The sequence below is a fragment of the Clupea harengus genome, chromosome 15 (assembly GCF_900700415.2).
Source record: "Clupea harengus chromosome 15, Ch_v2.0.2, whole genome shotgun sequence".
NCBI lineage: Eukaryota > Metazoa > Chordata > Actinopteri > Clupeiformes > Clupeidae > Clupea > Clupea harengus.
Genome location: NC_045166.1, coordinates 3,925,702 through 3,948,452, shown reverse-complemented (window position 1 = coordinate 3,948,452; position 22,751 = coordinate 3,925,702). Strand labels below are relative to the sequence as shown.

Genomic DNA, 22,751 nt, shown 5'->3' with positions numbered 1-22,751 from the left:
AACTCATATTTATGGTATTTCCAGAATGAATGGGAGGTAGCTGCGCATATTTACTAAATACTCTTGACAATACATGTATTCCTCATCTACGGGGTGCTATATGGTCTGATGAGATAGGACCATGAATGCTGAAAACACATCCATTATGAATTTCAAAATCCATAACGTTATCCTGCAGACACCAACTGGACGAGATACTTGAATGGGTTAATCCCTTACGAACATGTAAATGACATGCAACCCAGTGCTGACTGAGATATTAATGCACAGTGGTACTTGACGATTTAAGGCTTTCATTCCATTTACAAACTCAGATTAACCCATCAAAGATGTTTAATATGTGGTCCTCCAACCCCAATATTCAACAACAAAACACCGGAAGATGCCATGAACTTTTTCAGAGATACCGCGGGAAATTGTCGTAACTTCCTGTATTGTGTTGGTATGGTGGAGTTGGCGCGACATTTCTGGGTGTATTCTTTGGAAGTTCTTGAGCATTTTCCCATGGTATGTATAACAAGCTACGATGACAGTCTTACCTTATTCTTAAGAGGTTGCTTGTAAGTGTGTAAACATAGGTTTCAGGCACAAAATTGCCAATTACATGAGAGATGTTGTTGTAATAGCGACTGGCTAGCTGTCTGCATTACCCGAGGACACGAACTGTGAACGGCAGCTAACTAACCCTACTGGCTAGTTTGCTTTCTTGTGAGGGGCAATGTTATCCGCAGTACAATTCTTGTGATAGTGGCTGGTGTTGCCAATGTTTGACTTATCAAACTATCGTTTGATGAACATTATTACATTAGCTAGACTGACAGCCACCCTAAATAGTATAACGTTTGTAGGTTATCATTGTTGACTTGGATGGACAGCTACTTAGCTAGCAGTTTGGTAGCTAATAGGTAGCAGCACTTACATACACAGTTTTTATCCATTTCCTACAGCCATTTATGTCTAATCATTGTGGGCAAGCCTACGAAACTTCCGATTTTCCTCAGTACCATAGTATAAGTAATTCAAAATATAAACACTGTGGAAAACATTCATGAATGTAACCGAAGCTACAAAGCAGCTCGAATTGAAAACAAGATTCCATGTGCTGTAAGACAAGTTGAATTGCAAAACAATTTGCAAAAAAAGGGATATGAATGGAATGCTAACAGTTTAAAATGTCATGTGCTCTAAACCCTAAGCTTTAGATACCTAAGGAGCTGCAAAGACCCCTCATGTTATTCCTTAGATACCCTATCCTTGCAATTCCATTTGTGGAAGTGCATAGGCCTTATTGATCATGGACGAAATATCAGATCCCATGCGTGGTGACCATGGGAATTCAGGTAGGTCAAATTGGTCTTGCATATACTGACGATGTCATGAATTTTTTGTGTATAAAAATCAGGGTTGGTAAATAAATGTTTAATGAATGAATGAATGTTATACAGTTATTATATAACCTGTTTATTAACTCCAGAATGGTGATATAACTCTATTTCCTAAATTACAAGACAGCCTGGCATGCCATGGCATCATCCTCATTGCACATTTGTCCTGTATTACTATTAATCATTAGTTTGCATGAAAATTAGAGGTGTGTTGTTTTGTGATTTGAGGTAACAATCTGCTTCTGAAACAGATTCGGCATCTGAGACCTTTGTGTACCATGATGAAGATTCAGTGGATATTTACGCAGGCCTGGAGAGTAGTCCGGAGAAGCATGGAAATACAGGCAAGAACGGTCCTCCTGCTTTACACAGTTGGTCATTCTGTGTGTGCTCTATGTCTTTGAGGATTTCCCCCTCAATACATTTCATTAATGCTCGCCATTTGTACAGTTCTTTTACGTTGAAATGTCTCTTGGTGCTATTTCAGGGAAGGCATGTAGATCCTCGGCCTCTCCCAGGCAGAGCGAATCTATGGACTTGTTTGAAGAAATTATTGTAGAGGAACGTCTTAAGAAAGAGGCATCTTACGATGAGGTTTGAAACATTTTTTAATAAAAACATTTTAGCATTTTATTCACCGTGTAATCCCTGTATAGTTCTAGAATGTCATTTTGTTTATGTGTGTTTTGCTTATCTATGTAAAAGTAAAGTAGCACTTGCTTAAAGTTCTGTAGGCATTCATTCACTCTTGCGAAGAGAGAGTGCAATTTGTGTACCAGGGAAACTCAACCTTTTTATGAAAGTGTCATTATTGCTCTTTGTGATGGAACTGTTTAAATCATATTTTATTTTTCTGTTTTATCCACTAGTAGGTAATGGGGATAAGTCATCACTTCTAATTCTAATCTCTAGGTTTATTAACAGGTTTGACTATTAGTTAGTCATGGATTGGGCGTAAATTGGACATTTAGGGTTTAATCCATTGTGAAGTCATCTAGACTAATGAGACAAATGGGATGGTCTTATGACATTTTTGGGGCTGTGGTTCTAAACTTCAAAATCAGTTTTTCCATGCATGCAATCTGGCACTTCTTGCCAATTGATAATAACGTTTTCATTCATTTTTTGATTACTTAAAAGATTCCACCACTAACAATTACAGCAGACAAACTAGAATGAATGGTGGAGCGGTAGTATCTGGACTTTTGTAGATCTTCAAGTTTCTCATTGCAGATGAAGACTAACTTTGATGAAGCTCAAAGTCAACTACAAGAATTGATCCAGAAGTTGCAACAGCAGGAGACAAAGGTTGGTAATGTCCGAAAAGACAGTAGTCTAAGATATATTGGTAAAGTCTAGACAATCAAATATGCACACAGTGAACATGATATTTATCAGGGCTGTGACTATATAGTAGTGTATATATATATATATATATATATATATAGAGTATAGTATAGTAGTAGTATATAGTTTTTGTCAAAAAAAAAACTGAATTGATCTTTCACCCCTAATATGTATGTATACACATTTTTGTCTTTTTCAGAATAGGACATTGCATGCAGAGAATACAAAACTTAAGAAGAATATTTGTGCACTCATCAAAACAGCCAGAAGTGAGATTGGTCGTAAGGACGCAGAGATAAATAGACTCAGTCAAAGGCAAGCCTGTTCCACATGTGTCAGAAACCATACCCATACTGTTGTTTTTGTCTTTACAATAACTGATTGGTAGTACAATTATTATTTTTCTAGTATATCTGAAATTTGTATTTTCTGTGGACTTGTTTCCTGCAGGACTGGCAGGGGTAACTGCGGTCAGACTTACCATTGGACTCAGTCCAACCAACACATGAGTCAAGCCTCGACCAGAGCAAGCTGTAAAGAAGATGATGGTACAGCATCTGTTCGTGAATCACGTCATGAAAGAGGGAACTGTGATGTGAAGGATCAGGCAAAGCAAAAACCAGTGCAGGATCAGACAAGGCAAACACCAGTGCAGGATTCGGCAAGGCAAAAACCATTCACACCACTGCAGGATTCGACAAAGCAAACACCACTGCAGGATTCGGCAAAGCAAACACCAGTGCGGGATTCGGCAAAGCAAACACCACTGCAGGATTCGGCAAGGCAAAAACCAGTGCCGGATTCGGCAAAGCAAACACCATTCACACCACTGCAGGATTCGGCAAGGCAAAAACCAGTGCAGGATTCGGCAAAGCAAACACCATTCACACCACTGCAGAATCAGACAAGGCAAAAACCATTCACACCACTGCAGACATCTTCAACACTTTCCACAACAGAAGTGTCAAGAGCAATGGATTCGAGTGTTGTGCTCCGTGACCATGTTGATAAGCCAGTTAACAATCACAGCAGTACCTCAATACCTCTGGCATCTGGAGATGGGCATGTGTCTGAGTCTCAACATTTACTGGGTCATGGACACTCTTATCCAAAGATCACTGCCTCATCTTCAGTAAAAGGCAGAGGTCAAAATGAAATGGAATTACAGAAAGACTCACAGATGGCACCATCAGGCTCTGAGTCAGAACAGAACCACAGTGAGAGGCATTCTTCCAGGCCCAGTAATATGCGACCTAATCATTCAACTTCGGACATGTTGATCTCAGGTAAATCCAAAGATCGACCACAAAGCCACAGGAGTCCACCTCCACATCATAGTTCATCTTCCTCTCACTCGTCTAAAGGATCATCTAAAGACTATTCAGAAGACCTTTGTTTGGCAAGAAGTAGAGTTTCCAGAGAAACGGAAGGTTCTAGCGGCAGTCATCGGTCTCGGCATTCCATTCGCTCAGAAAGGTCCAGAGTTTCTTCTCGCCACAGGAGAGATAAAACTCCAACAAGAGACTATCATAAAACAGAAGAGAGATGGAAAGAAGGTGCCAACAGAGAAAGCACAAACCCCAGGACAGATAAAAGCAGGGAGCATGAACGCAGGACAGAGAAAGAAAGGTCTCGGAGGAATGGAGAATCCACTAGTAAGAGTGAGAAGCCGAGGACCAGGGACAGAGTTCTAGAGAGAGAGCTTGATGCTACAGAAGGTAGAATATGCTTGTCCTCTGCCAGACCAGAACATTGCTTAGACTACTCCTCTCACAAGAAAGACCAGTGGAAGAAAAGTGAAGGTGGAAGGAGACAAATCACAGAAAAGTTGGTGAACACAGCGGACAAAAAAATGAAGGACAATGCAACGTCTGAAGAACACACACACTTTCCTTCTCCTGTTGGACCAGGAAATGAAGGGGACTTTCACTGTTCCAACAAAAAGACTGTAAGGGAAGGTGATGAGACCAAGAGGACTACTGAGAATGGACACGTGGAAATGAAGGTTGATTCTGAACATACTACTGATAGTGAAAGGGAACGGGAGAAAGATCTAAACACACGTCAGGCAAACGACGCGATGCCATCTGAAGAAAGCAGTCCCAACAGAAAATTGTCTTTTATGGAAACTCTCAACCTCACACTGTCACCTGTTAAGAAACCTAATCAGCTAACTGAGTGTGGCACACACAACGGTGAATCGGAGAAAGATGGAGAACGTTCTCCATCATCTTTAGAAAGGACTAATCACAATGACACAGGTGAAGAATTTTTTGTCATAGATGAAATTGAGGGATCTGTTGAAGAGATCCATGGGAATGATGACATGCCGGTGTCTCTGACTTCAAGCGCAGCACAAGCACAAGACCATGAGTGCTGTGGCAAAACATCTACACAGGAAGGGGAAAACCCTGTGCTTGATTGTACGGAAGTTCCAGTAAGGTCCAGTTCACAAACTGATTTGTTAAAAGTGCATAATGAGAAGGAAGCTGTAGAATGTATTTTGCCCATTTCAGCAGATGTTCAGCAGGCTGTGGAAACTACTGAGACCAACATGAAGTGCTTAATTCCACGCGAAGAGATCAGTGATGTGACTTATTCTGCGTTTTCGACGACAACTAACTCGGCAGCCGTAACGGAAGACGATGCTGCCACTTCTGTTAGTCCGAGTGAGAATCCAGTTTGTGAAGGTTGTTCGGACGTTGAAAAAGGCATCGCAGATGCTGCAGAGCCAATAACTCTTGCTTGCACTGGAAATTCTGAAGAGAACGGTGAAGACGATACATCCGATACCAAGACAACATCCTCTCTGTGTTGTGGTGTGTCACAAGAGGGGCCAGTTTCCATAATGGATTCAGAAATAAGTACAGACAAAGAAATGGCTCCTGCTGAAAGCTGTGTTTACATAGATTCTGTATCTAGTACGGTTAACTTGGAGACCTCCCCCTCATGCCCTAGCAGTTGTGTAGTTCTCGTGGATGTTCAAGAAGATTCAAACATGGAAACAGGAAGTGCAGAAGAGGTAGCCTCTCCCAGTCCAGTGAAAGAACAGTTGAATGAGCTGCCTAAAGTGAGTAGCACTACAAAAAAGGACTCGGAATTGCAAGAAATAGTAGTTGCTAGCTCAAGCGAAACCCCGGCTGAACTAGCAAAGGACTGCGAACCAGATTCAACAGAGAATACAGAGCCCTCTAGCTTTGCTGCACTACCCCAAGATGAGGATTCAATGATGCTCACTCTTAAATCCATCAAACTCATTCCTGAAATCATTAGTCCTCTCACAAGTCCAGTTCGTCAGGTGAAGAAAGCGCAGCCACCGCCTCCTGGGAAGCAACCGCATATCAAGAGTCTCAGTAAGGGTAAGTGCAGTGATCGAATCTGGTTATGAACTGACCATCGTTGTCCAATTGAAAGTATTGTATTTCACAGAAGTGTTATTATTCCTAAATAATATAAAACCATTTTTTCCAGAAGCAAGTGTTGCTGCTGATGTAGTCTGATTAACCCAAATGTATACTGCACTGTACATGTGTTCTCAAAGGTATATAGTGCTGATGTAGTCTGATTAACCCAAATGTATACTGCACGGTACATGTGTTCTCAAAGGTATATGGTGCTGTTGTAGTCTGATTAACCCAAATGTATACTTCACTGTACATGTGTTCTCAAAGGTATATAGTAAACACCATATGGGGATAACATTAGAGAAATCTGGCCTAAATATGGTCGGGAAGGTTAAGCGTGTTTACTATGTGTGTGAAATGTTAACCAGACCTATGCTCTTTGAAGGCACAGCTAAAAGTAGCCCGGCTGATACAAAGAGAAAGAAAATTTAGGTGTAATGGTCTACCAATTTATTATTATACAGAGAGTTGTTTACACTACTGAAATGTACCATTTGATACTTCTAAAGTTGACACGTTAAACAGTAATTTATGCATATTTTTTTCTGTATTGTTGCACACTAACATTATCCACACTTTGCTTTTAAGATCTCCAGAATGCCACTCTTCCTGCCGATACCAGCTCAAGAACTCTGGATGTGAATAAAGAAAATAAACAACCTGACTGTTCCATGCCTACTCAGGAAGATTCTGCACCTGCCAATCTTGGCAACAGCGAACACGATGAACTTGAGGAGGGGGAGATTGTCAGCGAATGTGAAAGTGAGGAACCCCCTGTGACTGAAGAGAGTCCCAAGACCTTCAAAGAGATCAAGAAATCTACAACTTCGAAAACTCAACAAAGCCCTCGAACTCGCCTTATGAAAGTGGCTTTGCTGAAAAAGTCTGTGGATTTACAACAGAAGTCTGGCCGTAAAACCACGGGGGCAGTTGCAAACAGAAGTCCTACCTGTAAAACCAAGGGGGCAGTTGCGAACAGAAGTCCTACCTGTAAAACCACGGGTGCAGTTGCGAAGAGAAGTCCTGCCTGTAAAACCAAGGGGGCAGTTGTGATCAAAAGTCCAACCTGTAAAACCAAGGGGGCAGTTGTGATCAAAAGTCCAACCTGTAAAACCAAGGGGGCAGTTGTGATCAAAAGTCCAACCTGTAAAACCAAGGGGGCAGTTGCCAACAGAAGTCCTACCTGTAAAACCACGGGGGCAGTTGCGAAGAGAAGTCCTACCTGTAAAACCAAGGGTTTAGTTGCGAACAGAAGTCCTACCTGTAAAACCAAGGGGGCAGTTGCGAAGAGAAGTCCTACCTGTAAAACCACGGGGGCAGTTGCCAACAGAAGTCCTACCTGTAAAAGGCGCTTTAAAACTGTTCCTCCACCTGACCCCAAAACCTTGCCACCTTCATCCACCACTGTGGAGGAAATCATGAACATGTTTAAAGTCATTCGGTCCCAACTGAGAAGAAAATATATGAAGCTTCACAAAACCTTTCCCGTGAAGACCTTCAACTCTGTCATTGAAATGTCTAATTTGTCTTTTACAGATTTGGTCAGTAGTTTAAACTTGAATAAATTGTGGGGCCAAGAGGATGATGTCAAAGCCAAGTTGAAAAACATCATTATTAATGTAATGAACAAAGTAGCTAATAATGGAATTGTCAATCGTATTTTTGAACAAAACTCAGACAACCTAAAGTCAAAGTTGTGGTCTTTTGTGGACGGGCAACTTGACTTCTTATTTAAGGAGATTCAGATGACCCTTGCAAGTACATCCAAGCAATTGGATAACAAACAAACGTCACTTAGAGAAGATGATATTGAGAATCCTGAGAAAAAGACCAAAGTAGAAAAGCCCCAAGAAAAGTCTCCCTCAGGAAGTGGCAATACAGCAAAGAGGCAGCAAGAGGAGGTTTCAGTGAGCAAAGCTAAAGAAACCCCCTTAATATCCACACCATGCCCTCTTCGAAAGCCTGTATACCAGACTGGACTTGGAAGTAGAGGAAAGAATCTGAAGATGAATACTGAGGAAACCAATGAAGAACCACGTGCATCTGGGTCCACTCAAGAGATTGGGCACCCTACACCAATGGACAAGTCAGTAGACAATGTTAACGCCTACGTCCGTCGACTATCACACTCTGGGTCAATGCTGGACAAGTCTGAGTTTGAACTTCTCACTGAACAACAAACATCCAGCTTAACATTTAATTTGGTCTCAGATTCCCAGATGGGAGATATTTTTAAGAGTCTCCTACAAGGTTCTGATCTACTGGAAAGCAGTGTTTCACTTGGCGACAATCAAAGCTGGCTTTTAGGCACACCCAAAAAAGAGCTATCTTCTGAAAGGAATTTCCTAACAGGAATGATGACGCCTTCCAAATTTGGTACACCTCCCAAGCTTATGGCAGCATGGGCCTCCATTTCACCATGCAAGTTAGCCTCACCAAATCCTAAAGTTCGAATGCCCCTGAATCCTGCAGCATTAGATGAAAGTTGCCTCTTAGAGACTCCTTCCAGTCCTGTTCCTAATAGAGCATCACAAACAACTGCTGTCAGTTCGCAAAGAACATATTCCATTTTGGCTGAAGACTTGGCTGTCTCTCTCACCATCCCTTCACCTCTGAAAACAGACAGCCACCTGAGCTTTTTGCACCCAGTCAACGAGGATCCGATGCCTACTCCAGAGGAAGTCCTAAATGCTCATTTCAGTGAGGATGCTGTTCTAGAATGCGAGGACGCTACAGAGCATGACATCCATCTGTCGCTTGACACTGATAACTCCAGCTGTGAGTCAAGTGCTGGACGTACCTGGGAAAACACAGAACCAAAACTATTTCATTTCAAGCCTCATGTGCCTATGCAGGCAGTGGTGAGCGAGAGGTCAAACGATCACTTTATTGTCAAAATAAGACATACATCCACAGTTAGTGCTATAGTCCCAACTCCCTTAGCTGGTCAGGATGTTCTCCCAGATTCAGCAGAAGGTCCAGCAATCCTGGCTGCTGTCGGAGACCCTGTCAGCTCCACAGGACAAGACCACTGGGTTCCTGGAGAATGTGCAGTGGAAAACTCTGGATCTGAAGGCACACCAACCGAAATAGCCACATCATCCGACAAAGATGACACTTGTGGATCACCAGGCTCAAAAATGAATTTGCCAGAAATGTCCGTTGTGCCAACTGAAGTTCAGCCAAGTCAAGCCGAGGCCGATGCGTCTGTGTGTCAGGATGTGGGGATCGGTGTGCCTCTTGAGGGTGGCACCACCGGTCAGTTGAGAAGAAAGAGAAAAAAGCACCATACAGGGTCAAAGGCCAAACAGGCCAAAACTGAAGTGACCCCAGACAAACATCACAAGAGAAAACACAAGAAGAAGATGAAAAATAACACGGAGCGGAAGATGAAGTCCAAATTGAGGAAAAAAAGCAAGACCCAATCTCCAGCCCCATCCCCATCCCTAGTCTCACCTCAGCTCTCTCCCAGAAGTCTGTCTGCTAAGAATGTGATCAGGAAACGTGGTGAGGTGGTGGTGACGTGGACAAGGTGAGTTTTATTTATGAACCTGTTTAATCCTATTTACATTTGAAGCTTTAAATGTTTTTTTTTCTTGTGTGTGTTTATATCTTGTGAATTGGCTAGCCCATTCAAAACAATTTGTTTGGTTTCGGCAGGGAGGAAGACCGTGACATACTGCTTGACTTGAAGATGAAAGGACCGTCCAGGAGTACATTCTCTACTTTATCAGAAAAGATGAACAAATCCCCAGCTCAGGTATTTCCCTACACTTTGTAGAATTGTATTCTGTTCGAGTGCCTTTGTGGGAGGCTATGACAGACAATTGGTTGTTTGTGTCCATGGATTATGTGCTAATGTGGTTAGTATTTAACAGCAGCCACATGAATATATTGGTTGTTCTCTGAGCGCTCTCCCCCTCTCCTGTCATAGATCGCAGAGAGGTTCGCCCAGCTGATGAAGCTCTTCAAGAAGAAAGGAAAGATGGACAGCCCGTAGAACGAGACCTTGGACTGGGATGCTGTAGCTGTGACTGGCTGTAGGCTATTTTCTTTTGAATTATAGCAAAGGCAACCATTTTATGCTGCTAAACAGGAGAATGCACTTTCAAAGTAGGCACAGAGACAGATTTGTTGTCTGTTGTGCAAAAAATAATCGATGAGAGGCGAAGAATAATTGCAGGTGTGGTTTTGGCTCCAGGGCTTTTTTCTTTTTTTTTTAAACACTTTTATGTATTTGCCATTTTAAATCAACATTTCAGTAGAACTGATTTGGAATGGACTATTTGCTATTAAAATACCATGCAGAGCAGTTTGCTATTCATGTCTCTCTTCACCCCATGATCTTTGTAAGAAAGGTAAGATATTTTTTCAAAAGCAAACATCCCCATGGACAGATATAATACAGTGAACAGGATTTATGTGCAGAAAATTAAATTGACTTTAAACCAGTTCCTCACAATTGAAGGAAGTTGTACTGGATACGTTCCATTTCTTCTATTACATTGTCACATATCAAGTGATCAATGAAGTGTCATATTTAAGACACTGAGGACTAGGATTCGACTTTAACAGCCCTGTGTTGGTTGACATTTCATAAACGTGTGATCTTGAAGTGCAGATGGCCTTGCATTGTTTTGCAGACTCATTAAAGTACATAGACATCCCCATAGATGGGTAGGATGGGTTAAAGCATTGTACAGTCCAGGTTGTCCATTTGTTGCTTGAAAGATTTTCTTGTCATGCTTGTGATTTCAGGACAAGTGCCTGTGTGAATGTGAGTGTATATGGTGATGTTCTGTTGTGTGTGTATATATACTGTTGTGTTGTGTTTTGCTTTGATTTCATATGAATGATATTGGGATTTCACTATGAGAATATTTCTTAAAGAATCCCAGCCTTAAGGTATATTTACTGTATATGATGTACATTTGTGCAAGGTCCTTTTTTCTTTTTAAATAAAGATTATTTATTTAAACAGCTGGTGTGGCTCTAGTTTTGCTACGCATTAACCCGTTCTTTTTTTATTAATGTCAGTAAGGGCTTTGTCCATTGAGAAGAGTACATATTGAGGACATGGCCAGAAGCAGTGTTAACCTCATGTCACCCGGGTTCTTTTGCCACTCTCCCCAACATGGACAGACTGACTAGTTCCTGTTGACAGACATTTTCGACCCATCCCTCTGAAGTCTAATGACGATACAAAATTGAACAATGTGGTAAAAAAGTATAAAAATAATATTGAGGAGTCAGCAACCTCAAATGTGAATCATGCACCACCAAAGAAAAAGGCTTTATAATTCAAAAGCGATGTGCTGATTGATATGACAAAACATCTTTAGAGAAATGAACCTTCGGAAAGCAAATTCAGTATCTGATTATCTGCTGTTTTGAGAAAAAAAATTTTAATTGTTCTGAAAGCACATTGCTTTACTCTTCTGTTATGTCATAGATAGACAAGCAAAACCCGAAATAGCACACCAAACAGTTGACTTTGAAATCGGACATGACTTATTGATTCTTTCGTCTGCACTTCTAGTCTAGATGTTGCGATGTAAATATTCTTTGCATTTTGTAAGTAGAAGCAGTATGCATTACCACAGACGGATCAAATACAAAGTAATTGTCTAAGAATTGTTCATTCACTTAAACATGTTCAGCAACAAGCCAGGCTTCGCACTTGGTTTATTGATGTCTAGACCTGGGCCACAGGGGGTTGTTGGCATTGTTGCTAACATGTTATTTTCAGTCCCCTGCTGTCAACAGTTGCGTAGTACACTTGCCTAAGGCCATTGTCCAGTCACTAGCAGATCAATGGATGCGTTTTATGAGTTTGCTCTGCAACAGACTCCAAATTCATTCACCAGAGATGTCGAGACGAGGATCATTTCTCTTCGAGGATCATTTTCTCCTTCACACAAACGGAATATGTAAGACAGTAGTGATTGTTTAATCAGAATTTATTATGTTTGGATTCTTCAAACATAGACGATTGTTAATACATCTTTGAAGTAAGTAATTTTTTTTCCTTTTTCTTTTAATTCTTGTTTTTTACTGGTATTACAGCCTAATTTAAGTTTACAAAATGTGAAGATATGCTGTTGTAATGTACTTATGAACACAGTATTGAATTGTAACATCTAGGATATGTGAGAAAGACGATGGGGGATTGGAACCTGCTGGGGAGCATCTTAGAGGAGGTCCATGTACACTCCACCATTGTGGGGAAGATCTGGCTCACCATCCTCTTCATCTTCCGAATGCTTGTTCTCGGTGTGGCTGCTGAGGACGTTTGGGACGACGAGCAGAGTGAATTTGTTTGCAACACAGAACAGCCTGGATGCAAGAATGTGTGCTACGACCAGGCGTTCCCCATCTCCCTTATAAGATACTGGGTATTACAGATCATTTTTGTGTCGTCACCCTCCCTGGTGTATATGGGACATGCCTTGTATCGTCTGCGGACTCTGGAGAAGGAGCGACACAAGAAGAAAGTCCTGCTGAAGCTGGAGCTGGAGATGACTGAAGGTCTGGTGGAGGAGCACAGGCGGGTGGAGAGAGAGCTGAAGAAGCTGGAGGAGCAGAAGAAGGTGAGGAAAGCTCCACTCCGCGGCTCCTTACTGCGAACGTACGTCTTCCATATCTTGACCAGATCAGTTGTTGAGGTTGGTTTCTTAGTTGGGCAGTATTCCCTTTATGGTATTGGCTTGAAGCCGTTATACAAGTGTGAGAGGTTACCCTGCCCAAATACCGTGGATTGCTTTGTGTCAAGGCCAACGGAGAAGAACATTTTCATGATCTTTATGTTGGTCATTTCGGGCGTTTCCCTGTTTCTCAATCTACTGGAGATATTTCACCTTGGGGTGAAAAAGATTAAACAAGGCATATATGGCGGCAAAGGTCTGGATGAGGATAGCATATGCAGGTCTAAGAAGAACTCAATGGTCCAGCAGGTCTGTATCCTGTCCAACTCCTCTCCTCAGAAACTGATACACGTGACTCATTCGACCTGCGCAGTCGTTCCAGATGGGCGAGTGGAGTCTTCACCCTTTGGACTCCCTCAGCCCAGGCAGGAGGTGAACAACAACGACATCACCAATGGCTCGGACCATAACGCCAGACAGAGTCGCCTGCCCAGCCATGCCGACCTCCCTGCCCTGAGGCAACTAGGGGCAACGGAGCGCCGTCTCACTCTTGATACCCGGCAGGCGTCTTGCAGCAGTGATGATTCTAACGGGCCCAAGGGCTCAGCACCCTCCAGAAGTGTGGGGGCGGCGCCGCAGCCGCGGGCCATGCGCAAGCAGAGCCGGGTCAGCATTTTGAGCGAGGACCTGAGTGACTCTCCAGACAGTGCCACCTATCCCGCCGCAAGAAAAATGAGTTTCATGTCGCGCGGGCTCTCCGAGAGTCCTTCTGACAGCCCTGATTCGAAGGCAGGCTCTGATGCTGAGGCCAAACGGATCGCTGAGGGGGAGAGTCCCCCTGCAACACCACCCCCTGCCAGTGGAAGAAGAATGTCAATGGCAAGTACAGAAATCCCAAGACTACTTTGTTGTTTGTTTGATGGCTTGTGACCAGTGTTCTAATAGGTGTTCTGTGTTTTCAGAGTATGATTCTGGAACTGTCTTCAATCATGAAAAAATGAGCTCGGACTGGGGCGGCAGACACAGCAGACACAGCAGACTGGGCTGTCCACAGATGCCAGCAGCGAGCCACGCTGTTCTACCACCCTCTGCTTAACTGCATAATTATTGACAGATTTGTTCTGCATGAGCTGTTAAATCTTTGCTGTGATGAAGCTGGCATTTGTAGAGCTAATTACATAACGCTGGTCAATGTTACATGTTCTCTAATACACATTTTTTTACGTACCATTTATGAATAATTTGTGATATTTGCACATGTAGTATTGGGTTCAAAGAGCTCGGAAATTGTTGTTATTCTCAAAGAATTTATTTAAAAGAGTTCCCCAAAACAATTTATTCATAAACAAAAATAATCACATGAGCACAAATATCTATGCTGATTACCATCTATGTAATTTAACAAAATGTTTTAGTGGACTTAATTACATTTATCAGTTGATAATGGAAAATCAAAGGGGAATTTAAGGGCTTTGTTGGTATTGTGTTATTTTTGCGATAAAAAATATCCATGTTTTCATTGAAAAGGCTTTAAAAAAATTAGGGGTTAAGTTCCAGGCTTTGACAAAGCCTTGTATAAAATACAAATTTATCATGAGGCTACATGTTTTTTTTTTTACTTAATCTCTGTTTTTTATCTGAGTGCCTGTTCCCCTTGGAATTCTCAAACACCAGCTGTTTCCAACCAAACTTATATTGGAATACAAAGTTCAAGGATATTCAACTGAGGAACTTTGAGGCTAAACTGGCACTACAATTCTCATCATCACTGAATCTCCTTCCCATCGCCGAATGGACTAAAAATATTTGTTCTCACATTTAGAAGTGATGTAGCATCTTTCAATAGCTTGATTGCGAATGGCTTTATAGCTCTCAGAAACCAATGTTCCAGGAGACTGATCATTTGAATTGAAATGAGTAGATGTTGACAAAGGGACAAGGGGGAAGCTTTGTTTGAGGTATGTGATAGTCATGCTGATTCATTGCTGTTCCCTCAAGATGTCTATTGGTCTTTCCTGATTGCTTTTAAAATAAAATGTTATGCTTTTATGAAGACTTATTATTTACTAAATGTTAAAGCTGCAAATCTGCTAGATTTGGCTAGCTGTCATTTAAAAAAACACTTGTAAAAAAACACCTGTATCTACTTTTATTATACATTTTGTGAAATGCCTAATGACAATGAAAATACCCACAGGCAAGTAGAATGGTCCTTTATCTCCGGGGATTATCTGCAAACCTAACGGGTTAAGCCATTCAAAGCAATGGCTAACCAAAGCTGCCCTACACATTATTGAACAACAAATATTCAACAAGCAAGCATGCCAACCGACAGCCCGTGAAAACTGAGTTTGGTTCCTGTTGCTATTGAGTTTCATTCCTGTTGTTATTCCTAGAGTTTGAAAGATTGGTGTGGGCCTTTTAGGTAGTTAGCTCACTACTTAGATCAACTCCTTATTGCTGCGTAATATGCTGTTGGTTGCATATAACGTTTGTGATTTAAAACAGACTCGAGACTTGTGTCTGTTCTGTTTCTTTTGAGTTCATTTCATGTCTGGCGCTTGACACATGACGGCCGTTTTCACTGAAATGTCAATCATTGTCCATCCATATGCATTCATTCAGCCTTAATTAAATGTCAATAAGTCATTATGTTATGTCTGAATGCAAAGGTATACTAACAGATATTGGACACAAAACAATGTACATGATATGTTTCTTTATTTCATAAACAGAAATGGTGTCTAGACAAAAATCTGTCATTTATATATAACACTAGCAATTGAAATGCATGAAAATGAGTTTTGCACAATACCATATGTACAATGGTTGTTAAGTCATTTAATTCATTAGGGTCATGTAGCCTTTAGAAATTAAAAAGGTAAAAACTCTTAGTAGAGAATAAGCAAATTACAGCTATCTCAAATTGACAATATTAACACAAAACAGTCTCCTAGAAAAACGAGAGAATAAAACAACTGTGACTACGTGCCGAAGAGCTATTACATTAAAAATGATGCACCAAAACCTACCTAAGACAATAATCCATATAATTTGTGTAAAAAGCATGTAGAAAAACACCTGATGCAGTTTGCTGATACAGTCATTGACCAGTTATGAGAGGTATGAAGGATTTCACAGGTAGATAAGTGTGACAAAGTCCGCTCTGTAGACCCGGGGGAGGGGGCCCAAGGCCCTGCATACACTCACTTCACTTGAATGTGAACTATGGCCTCTGCAAGTTCTAAGGCAAATATTGGAGGTGCACTTGTATCCATGTAACTCTGAACCATCCCTATTAGTTGAGAAGATGACTTGAGGGAACGCATAGTTATCAACGGGTTTTTTTTCTTTCATTTCATTTCTCATTTCTCATTTGAAAATGTGAAAAACCCCACTACCCTATCCATCAAATTGAAGCTATAGCCTTTTCTATATACATGGAAAATTCCATAAACATGAAGTGACACCTTTTTGTAAACATTTTGCTTTTCTTTTACTTCTCAAAATGATCTCCTTTGTATTCAGTCTGGATACCATCATCTTATAAAGTTGAGCAAATTGTGTAAAAGGCAAGATTTCATCATCTGTGTAAAGAGGAACCTTTGGAGAGCCAGTGTAAATGTTTCAGAGAAGCAGCCAAAAACAAACAAACAGATTTACATTGATATTAAAAGCTTGTAAAAAAATGTTAGAGGGCTTTGTACATCTTTGTACTTTTACTTTCCAACACAGACCATGAACCTTGGTCGAATACAGAAACCGTTAATCCATATGAGAAAGTGATTGGTCTACAATGCATTTCCTATAGTCCAGCCAAATTGTGAGGTTAAAAAGCTTAGCTTCTGTCAATTATAATAGAAAACATTTCATTATTAAGTGAAATATCCCAAAAGATGTAAAGAGTCTCCAGCCCTTCTTGAGGTTTTAACTTTAAAAAAAGGGTTGTGTTTTGCATTGAAGATACTTAAACAAAAAAAGCTTCTCAGAAATCTATATACAGAGACAAAGCAAGTATTTTAAAAAGTCATAAACATAGAAACAAAACAACACAAACTAGCTTCTAGCATACAGACTCTGATCTAGCATCTGAACGGAGAGAGAAGAACCGGTTGGCACCCTGAGACAATTTACAAGAGCAACTGTGATTGTGATAAAAAAAAACCTTGGTGAGTTGACTTGAGTTAGTTTATGAGTGACTGAAATGATTGCAAAAGAAAGCTTATTTGATGCATGGGGATTCTGATGGCCCATGAGAAGAGGATCACCCCATCACCACGGAGACAGACTAAGGACAGGCATGCTGTGGCGGCTACAGTCTAAGCGTCCTGAATCCACATGCGCTAATCATTAGCTTGTGTGTTGTGCTCAGCAGCACATTCAACAGAGCAAAAACAACAGAGAAAAGCATGAGATACAATCCAACAAAAAGTGATGCACCAAATAACGCAAACAATTGAGCTCTAATAGGAGAACATATAATTTCAGATTTTTTTCTGTTGTTTATGCAAGACATACTTTTCTTTTTCGAAAAGTCACATTTTCCATCCAAACTGTAAGGTAGACATAGACATATTCCAAAAGGTACTCATTGTGTGCTTGTCTTGTGGAGCTGGCTCGCCCACATTTCCTTTGTACAATAAACTAAAAGGTAACTTTATAGGGATGACTTGCATATGTTTACACCAGTGTCCACTTGGACCCATCTAGCTTGAATTCTTTGTTTGGTACCTGTGTACAGTTCTTCTGAATGGTATATATTTTACATTGTAATGGTATAAAGAGAATCTTACACCAAGAAAAGCAGAAGAGAAAAATAAGAACCACACTGAAAACAACAATTATTACTAGCAATTACAATAGCTCTAGACTTCAACTCTCTAACTGAGCAGATTTTGTCCAACATGTATTTTAATGAGTGATTGTGTGCATGTTTTTGTGTGTGTGTCTGTGTGTGTGAGCACGTCATGAACGTGTGTGCACGTGCATGTGTTAGGGGATCATTTAGTTAAGGTGGGGGTCCAAGGAAAATTCTTTGGACTGTCTGATTAACAAATACACACCAACAGATGTACATACTCAACCAACTACTGCTATTTCAAAAAAAGCTCTTGGGGTTAAAAGCTCAAGCATTTTTTTACTTCGTCAACACTGAGAGGGTCTAGCGGAGTTGTATCAGCAGGGGTGTGTGTTCATTGGCACATACAGTAATCATAATTACATGCACCTGCATTGAGAAATACTGTTACTGTAAAAGGGCATTGCATTTGTGCACATTTGTGTCGGGGAGTTTAACTAAGATTCGCCTGATAATGCAAGTTATTGTTGAACAAATAGGCTTTGAGGACGAATGGTCTTTGATCATTGAAGAAGAGGTCAATCGGGATAAAGAGAATTAGCTGAAAACTACCTACATCCAGAGGCAAAAGGAAACAAGACAAACTATATAAAATATACAAGCAGCATGCAATCCCACTGGAAATAGATCTCTACTAAATGTACAATAAGGGCAAACATAGGACTGTCACACTCCATCCACCTTCAGTTGTGTATGGTTTCATGTAGAATTCTCCATTAGCTTATTAGATTATTATAAAAAAAAAAAACATGATTCGAACGCTCCCTCATATTGTGTTTGCATTCCTTTTCTCTTATTATAGACCTGGTTGTATTTTTGAAAATTACGCTAGTCTATTATTATTACTAATTTAAATAGTTTGTTTTCGAGGAGCACTTTTAAGTGCCAATGTAAGTGCTGCTTTTTCAGACTTTCTCAGGGTCCTGAAAGTGAGATGGCCCTGTGTGAAGTGCTAGCAGGTTTGAGTGCGATGCCTGATGCTGAAGAGTGGCAGGACTAAGAACAATCAATAAAGGAAGTGTCTCACACAACTATTTAAACGTTGTGAGTCTTTTTAACTGTGTATATCAAACTATACGTCCCTCTGCTAGATACAAGGTATCCACGACCAACATCAAAACATAACACTGAAGAAATAAAGTAAAAAAGTGGCTGAGAGTTTCACTATTAAATCTTTAAATACTGATAAAAACACAGAAAGGCTGTGACTCTTCACATTTAAAGAGGTTGTTGTCAGCCAGGTTTAGACCTATACCGCCTGAGTCACGGATTATATACACACTTTTTACACAGTCCTCATCAACCTCCAAGGGGCCTGACAATTTAAATGTGTGTGAGCATGGGGGGGGTATGTGCATGTGGTTGCAGTGGTGGTGACAGTGTGTGTGTATGTGTGTGTATGTGTGTGTGTGTGTGTGTGTGTGTGTGTGTGTGTGTGTGTGTGTGTGTGTGTGTGTGTGTGTGTGTGTGTGTGTGTGTGTGTGTGTGTGTAAATACATGTGTGGGTGCACTTGAGTGCATGCTTGTGACAGGCTGATTTCCTGAGTTTAAGAGCACCCACCTTCATGGGGATTTTACTTTAGACAGGAAACAGCAGAGCAAAATGATTTCCCTTGGTAAAAAGGTGCTTGATATAACCCCAGAGAGAAACAAAACAGCTAAACCTTGACCTGTACAACATTACTGACAGCCACCATGCTCCATACTATATACATGACACTTTCTGCTAAGCAAGCACTTATACACTTATTACCATTAAAAACATCCAAATACAAGGGTATTGCTGATGTGTAGGGACATAGCTATTAAACCACATGTCAAATCTTTCTGTTTCTGTCTTTTTGAGTCTTTTAGTTCATTTCAGTGCTGTAGAAGGCAAAGGAGGAATGTTTAGATACAACCATCTGTACATCAAAGTGTAGCAGTACAGAAACAGTACAAATGAGCGACGCAGAAGACGTTTTTTGCATATGAACATTTACAGCTGAGCTGCTGTAAAAAGAATCTTTCATGTACAGAATCTGTATCCTTATTTTCATGAATAATATTGAACATTCAGAATACTTTCCTGAGTTTGAATTGTGTGACGAGGGGCCACCGAGAGAATGAGAACATCAAAGAGAGAGACGAGGGAAGACAGAAGAGAGGAGGGGAAGACAGAACATGAGAAAGATGGATAGAGAGAGAGATAGATAGATAGAGAGAGATAGAGAGAGGGAGAGAGATAGAGGGATAGACGGAGAGAGAAGAAGACAGCGGCTGCTAGGTCCATAGAGGTTTGTGTTTGAGATGCGGTCTGTGCCCATCCCTGCTTTGAATGGACTGTAATACATCGAGAGCAGCATTGCCACTGCAGAGGTCATTGGCGGGGAAAGGTGTAGCACCGTTGTGAGAGCTGGGTGAGAATTCACAACCATTCTGTCATGGTTAGAATAGAGAAAACCTGGACAACAGTATTGCTGCAGTTAAGACAACTGTAGTGTCAACCTTTCAAAGACAATAAAAGACATAAATACTAACAAAACAAAATAAATGTTTCAAATAAGAACACTGGCAGAGGCTGACCACTGTAACAACCCTATTCCGAAAGGGTGTGTCAAAAATTCATTTAACTAAATAAAAAAAAATTAACAAAACAAAACAAAACAAACGACAGATAACCACCAGCACTAGGAAGAGTCTTTCCTGGGCTGTTCTTCGGTGGTACATTTATCAGTCATTTCTTGACAGAAATCTACTGTCACCGTCTGGTTGCACTGTTCCAACGCGGACAACCCTGACTCGTGGAAGGCTGCGGCTGTCTTGGCGATGGAGTCTGGACCCTTCCTCCCGTTCCCAACCATCCCCTCCGCACCGTTGCCGGCCCCCAGACTCCACTGGCCCGTGCCTGGCTCGCCTTCCGAGGGCCCCGGTGACTTGTGGAACTGGAGCTCAGGTGTGGTGGAGCGGGAGTTGGTGGTGAGGTCGATGCTGGTGGAGACGCCGGCAGTAGAGGCTGGGCCAGTGGGTGTGGTGGCGGCGGTGGTGGTGCTGTTGCTGGCAGTGCTGTTGGGGTTGGGGGTGGAGTTGGACGTGGGCGTGGCATTGCCAGACCGTAGCACAGGGCAGTAGCGGTGTACCTGCTCGGGGCTCAGCTGCACGTCCTTGTAGACTTCCTGAGAGAGGCAGGAGAAGTTCTCCCACAGCTCTCCCATGCAGGCCTTCAGCTGGTTCCTCTCCGTCAGCAGCTTGTCCTTCTCATTGACCTGAGGACACAGACACAAGCACACACACACAGTCACTAACAGAAGAGAGAGAATGCACACATATGGAGACAAAGAGAGAGGGAGAGAGAGAGAGAGAGAGAGAGAAGGGTGGGGTGGGGGCTTCACAAGAAGGAGGTCATGACGAAAGATAAAGCAGTAATCTGACAAGGAATTCTAATATTCTATGAACCCATTAGATGGGATTCAGATCCCACTTCACTACTACATATTCCTGTGGCCATGGGGGCTTGAAACACTGTACTTCCAATATCTCTACTGGATTTGATCAGGATTTTCACAGCACCAGCAGACATTTTCACACGGACACACAATGTGTATCCACACGCATGTGCACTCAGTCATATCAACCAGCACATGACAGTGGCAGAGTAACAGGATTGATTGTGCTATATAGGTCATGCTACAGCTGTGTGCCCACAACATATTATAAGGGCACGCCTCTGAAGAGACATCTCCCGTTACAGTTACACTCGACCATGACACGTAAGGCCCACTTTACAAAACATGCTCTATCCCAAAAAACATTCTGTCGGGGTGCTATTTTTGTACAATTTACTTTTCCGCATGATGCTTTAGTCCTGAGAGGATCGGCAGCCTCTGGTTTGCGAGGCTTCAAGCCCCTGTCTGTAGAGAGAAAACCGAGAGTGTCGAGAAGGGAACACTGGGCTGTCAGGAGCCAGGAGCCAAGCGGCTCATCTATCTGCTGCATTTCCGCTGAGAGAAGCATGAGATCATATCTGGGATGCTGGCAGACTTCAAAGTGCTGGCTGTCAGCTCTCTCTCTGTGGTGAGCACTGGAGCAGTGGTGACGTGACACATCAAAGAGCCCAGCGCCAGAGTCACGCCAGCGTGGAAACAGCAGGCGGCCCAGCGCAGCAGCCAGTGGTGCTGCTGCCATGGAAACGCGGTGCGAGTAGGGCGGTGAGTGGTCGTCTAAGGGGGGGGGGTAGAGGGCCCAATTGTGTGGCTGTGTGACTCCTCAATTAGCCAGCCTGTGACTACACCATGACACTACACCAAGCAGCTAATTATACTGGGTGGTTCTTTATCTGAAGTATATATAAATATACAATGTTACATATTTTAGAGTCTTGAAAATGTATGAGACACCTTTTAAAATGTTTAAAGTGAAAAGTGTATGGGATTGGTAGACAGTGCTTGAATTAGCATACGCTAGCTCTGCACAGTGTTGTTAAGGCCATACATGGCAATTTTTCTTATTAAATATCTCACAAATACATTCTCAAACAATGTGTTTTATTCATTTAAAACAAATATCAAATACTGGGCTTTCCTCTTGATCTAGTGGGAGTGTGGAGAGTGTTTTAAATTTGTACAGTAATTTGGCATGGCACCTCATAACGGAAATCATGTGTTTTGCAATTATAGCTCTCTCTATGAGTGGACTGTGTGCATTTCATTTTCATAGACGATATATTAAGAGGGTGACAAATAACATACCAGTTTACGAATTTCGCACTCCAAGTTTAAGATGCAGTCCAGTTTCCTCTTTCGGCAGCGCTGTGCTGCAATACGGTTCTTGCTCCGGCGCCGGACGTCGTGGATGAACTCCAGCTGCTCTGAGGTCAGTTTGTGCATTTTTACCATCATTTGGAAGTCATTCCTTGGAAGATTTGTGATTTGATCGACAGGGAAGGGAAGCTTGATCTGTAGGGAGAAACAAAAGTAATGAATGGAGACCGTGATCTGAATTTTTCTTCTACCCTTGCGCTCCCTAAATCTGCCACTAGGTGGAGCACACAGACTCCTTAAGAAGAAGTTGCAGCCACATCGTCTTTGCCTCCAACGATCACCAGTCTAAAAGGTGAAGGGGGAGAAAGGTGAAG

General features: G+C 41.8%; 3 protein-coding genes across 3 annotated transcripts in view; 2 read left to right on the top strand and 1 right to left on the bottom strand.

The window, feature by feature from the left end:
• Positions 1-244: 244 nt before the first annotated feature.
• On the top strand, positions 245-11,077 carry casp8ap2 (caspase 8 associated protein 2). Its single transcript, XM_031581570.2, has 10 exons — positions 245-507; positions 1,197-1,340; positions 1,637-1,729; positions 1,873-1,979; positions 2,619-2,693; positions 2,932-3,047; positions 3,183-6,091; positions 6,725-9,668; positions 9,797-9,896; positions 10,071-11,077. The coding sequence occupies exons 2-10, from the start codon at positions 1,295-1,297 to the stop codon at positions 10,134-10,136; spliced, it is 6,456 nt and encodes a 2,151-aa protein (XP_031437430.1). The 5' UTR covers positions 245-507; positions 1,197-1,294; the 3' UTR covers positions 10,137-11,077.
• Positions 11,078-11,888: 811 nt separating this feature from the next.
• gja10b (gap junction protein alpha 10 b) lies at positions 11,889-14,829 on the top strand. The gene is made up of 3 exons (XM_031581571.2): positions 11,889-12,147; positions 12,281-13,659; positions 13,743-14,829. Exons 2-3 carry the CDS (start codon positions 12,298-12,300, stop codon positions 13,779-13,781), a joined length of 1,401 nt encoding a protein of 466 aa, XP_031437431.1. The 5' UTR covers positions 11,889-12,147; positions 12,281-12,297; the 3' UTR covers positions 13,782-14,829.
• Positions 14,830-15,484: 655 nt separating this feature from the next.
• Positions 15,485-22,751, bottom strand: part of bach2b (BTB and CNC homology 1, basic leucine zipper transcription factor 2b) — a 70,997-nt gene continuing 63,730 nt past the window's right edge. Inside the window, exons 4-5 of the mRNA XM_042709921.1 lie at positions 22,366-22,572; positions 15,485-20,883 (exon numbers count right to left, since the gene is read on the bottom strand). Coding sequence (XP_042565855.1) covers positions 20,308-20,883; positions 22,366-22,572 — 783 coding nt within the window. The 3' untranslated portion in view covers positions 15,485-20,307. The remainder of the gene's footprint in view (positions 20,884-22,365; positions 22,573-22,751) is intronic.

Excerpts from the sequence above, each read along its gene's own strand:
- casp8ap2 (XM_031581570.2), top strand. The coding sequence starts at position 1,295 with ATGGACGAAATATCAGATCCCATGCGTGGTGACCATGGGAATTCAG. Across the intron at positions 1,341-1,636 it reads TGGTGACCATGGGAATTCAG|ATTCGGCATCTGAGACCTTT; the intron begins GTAGGTCAAATT and ends CTTCTGAAACAG. Across the intron at positions 1,730-1,872 it reads GGAGAAGCATGGAAATACAG|GGAAGGCATGTAGATCCTCG; the intron begins GCAAGAACGGTC and ends GTGCTATTTCAG.
- gja10b (XM_031581571.2), top strand. The coding sequence starts at position 12,298 with ATGGGGGATTGGAACCTGCTGGGGAGCATCTTAGAGGAGGTCCATGTA. Across the intron at positions 13,660-13,742 it reads GTGGAAGAAGAATGTCAATG|AGTATGATTCTGGAACTGTC; the intron begins GCAAGTACAGAA and ends CTGTGTTTTCAG.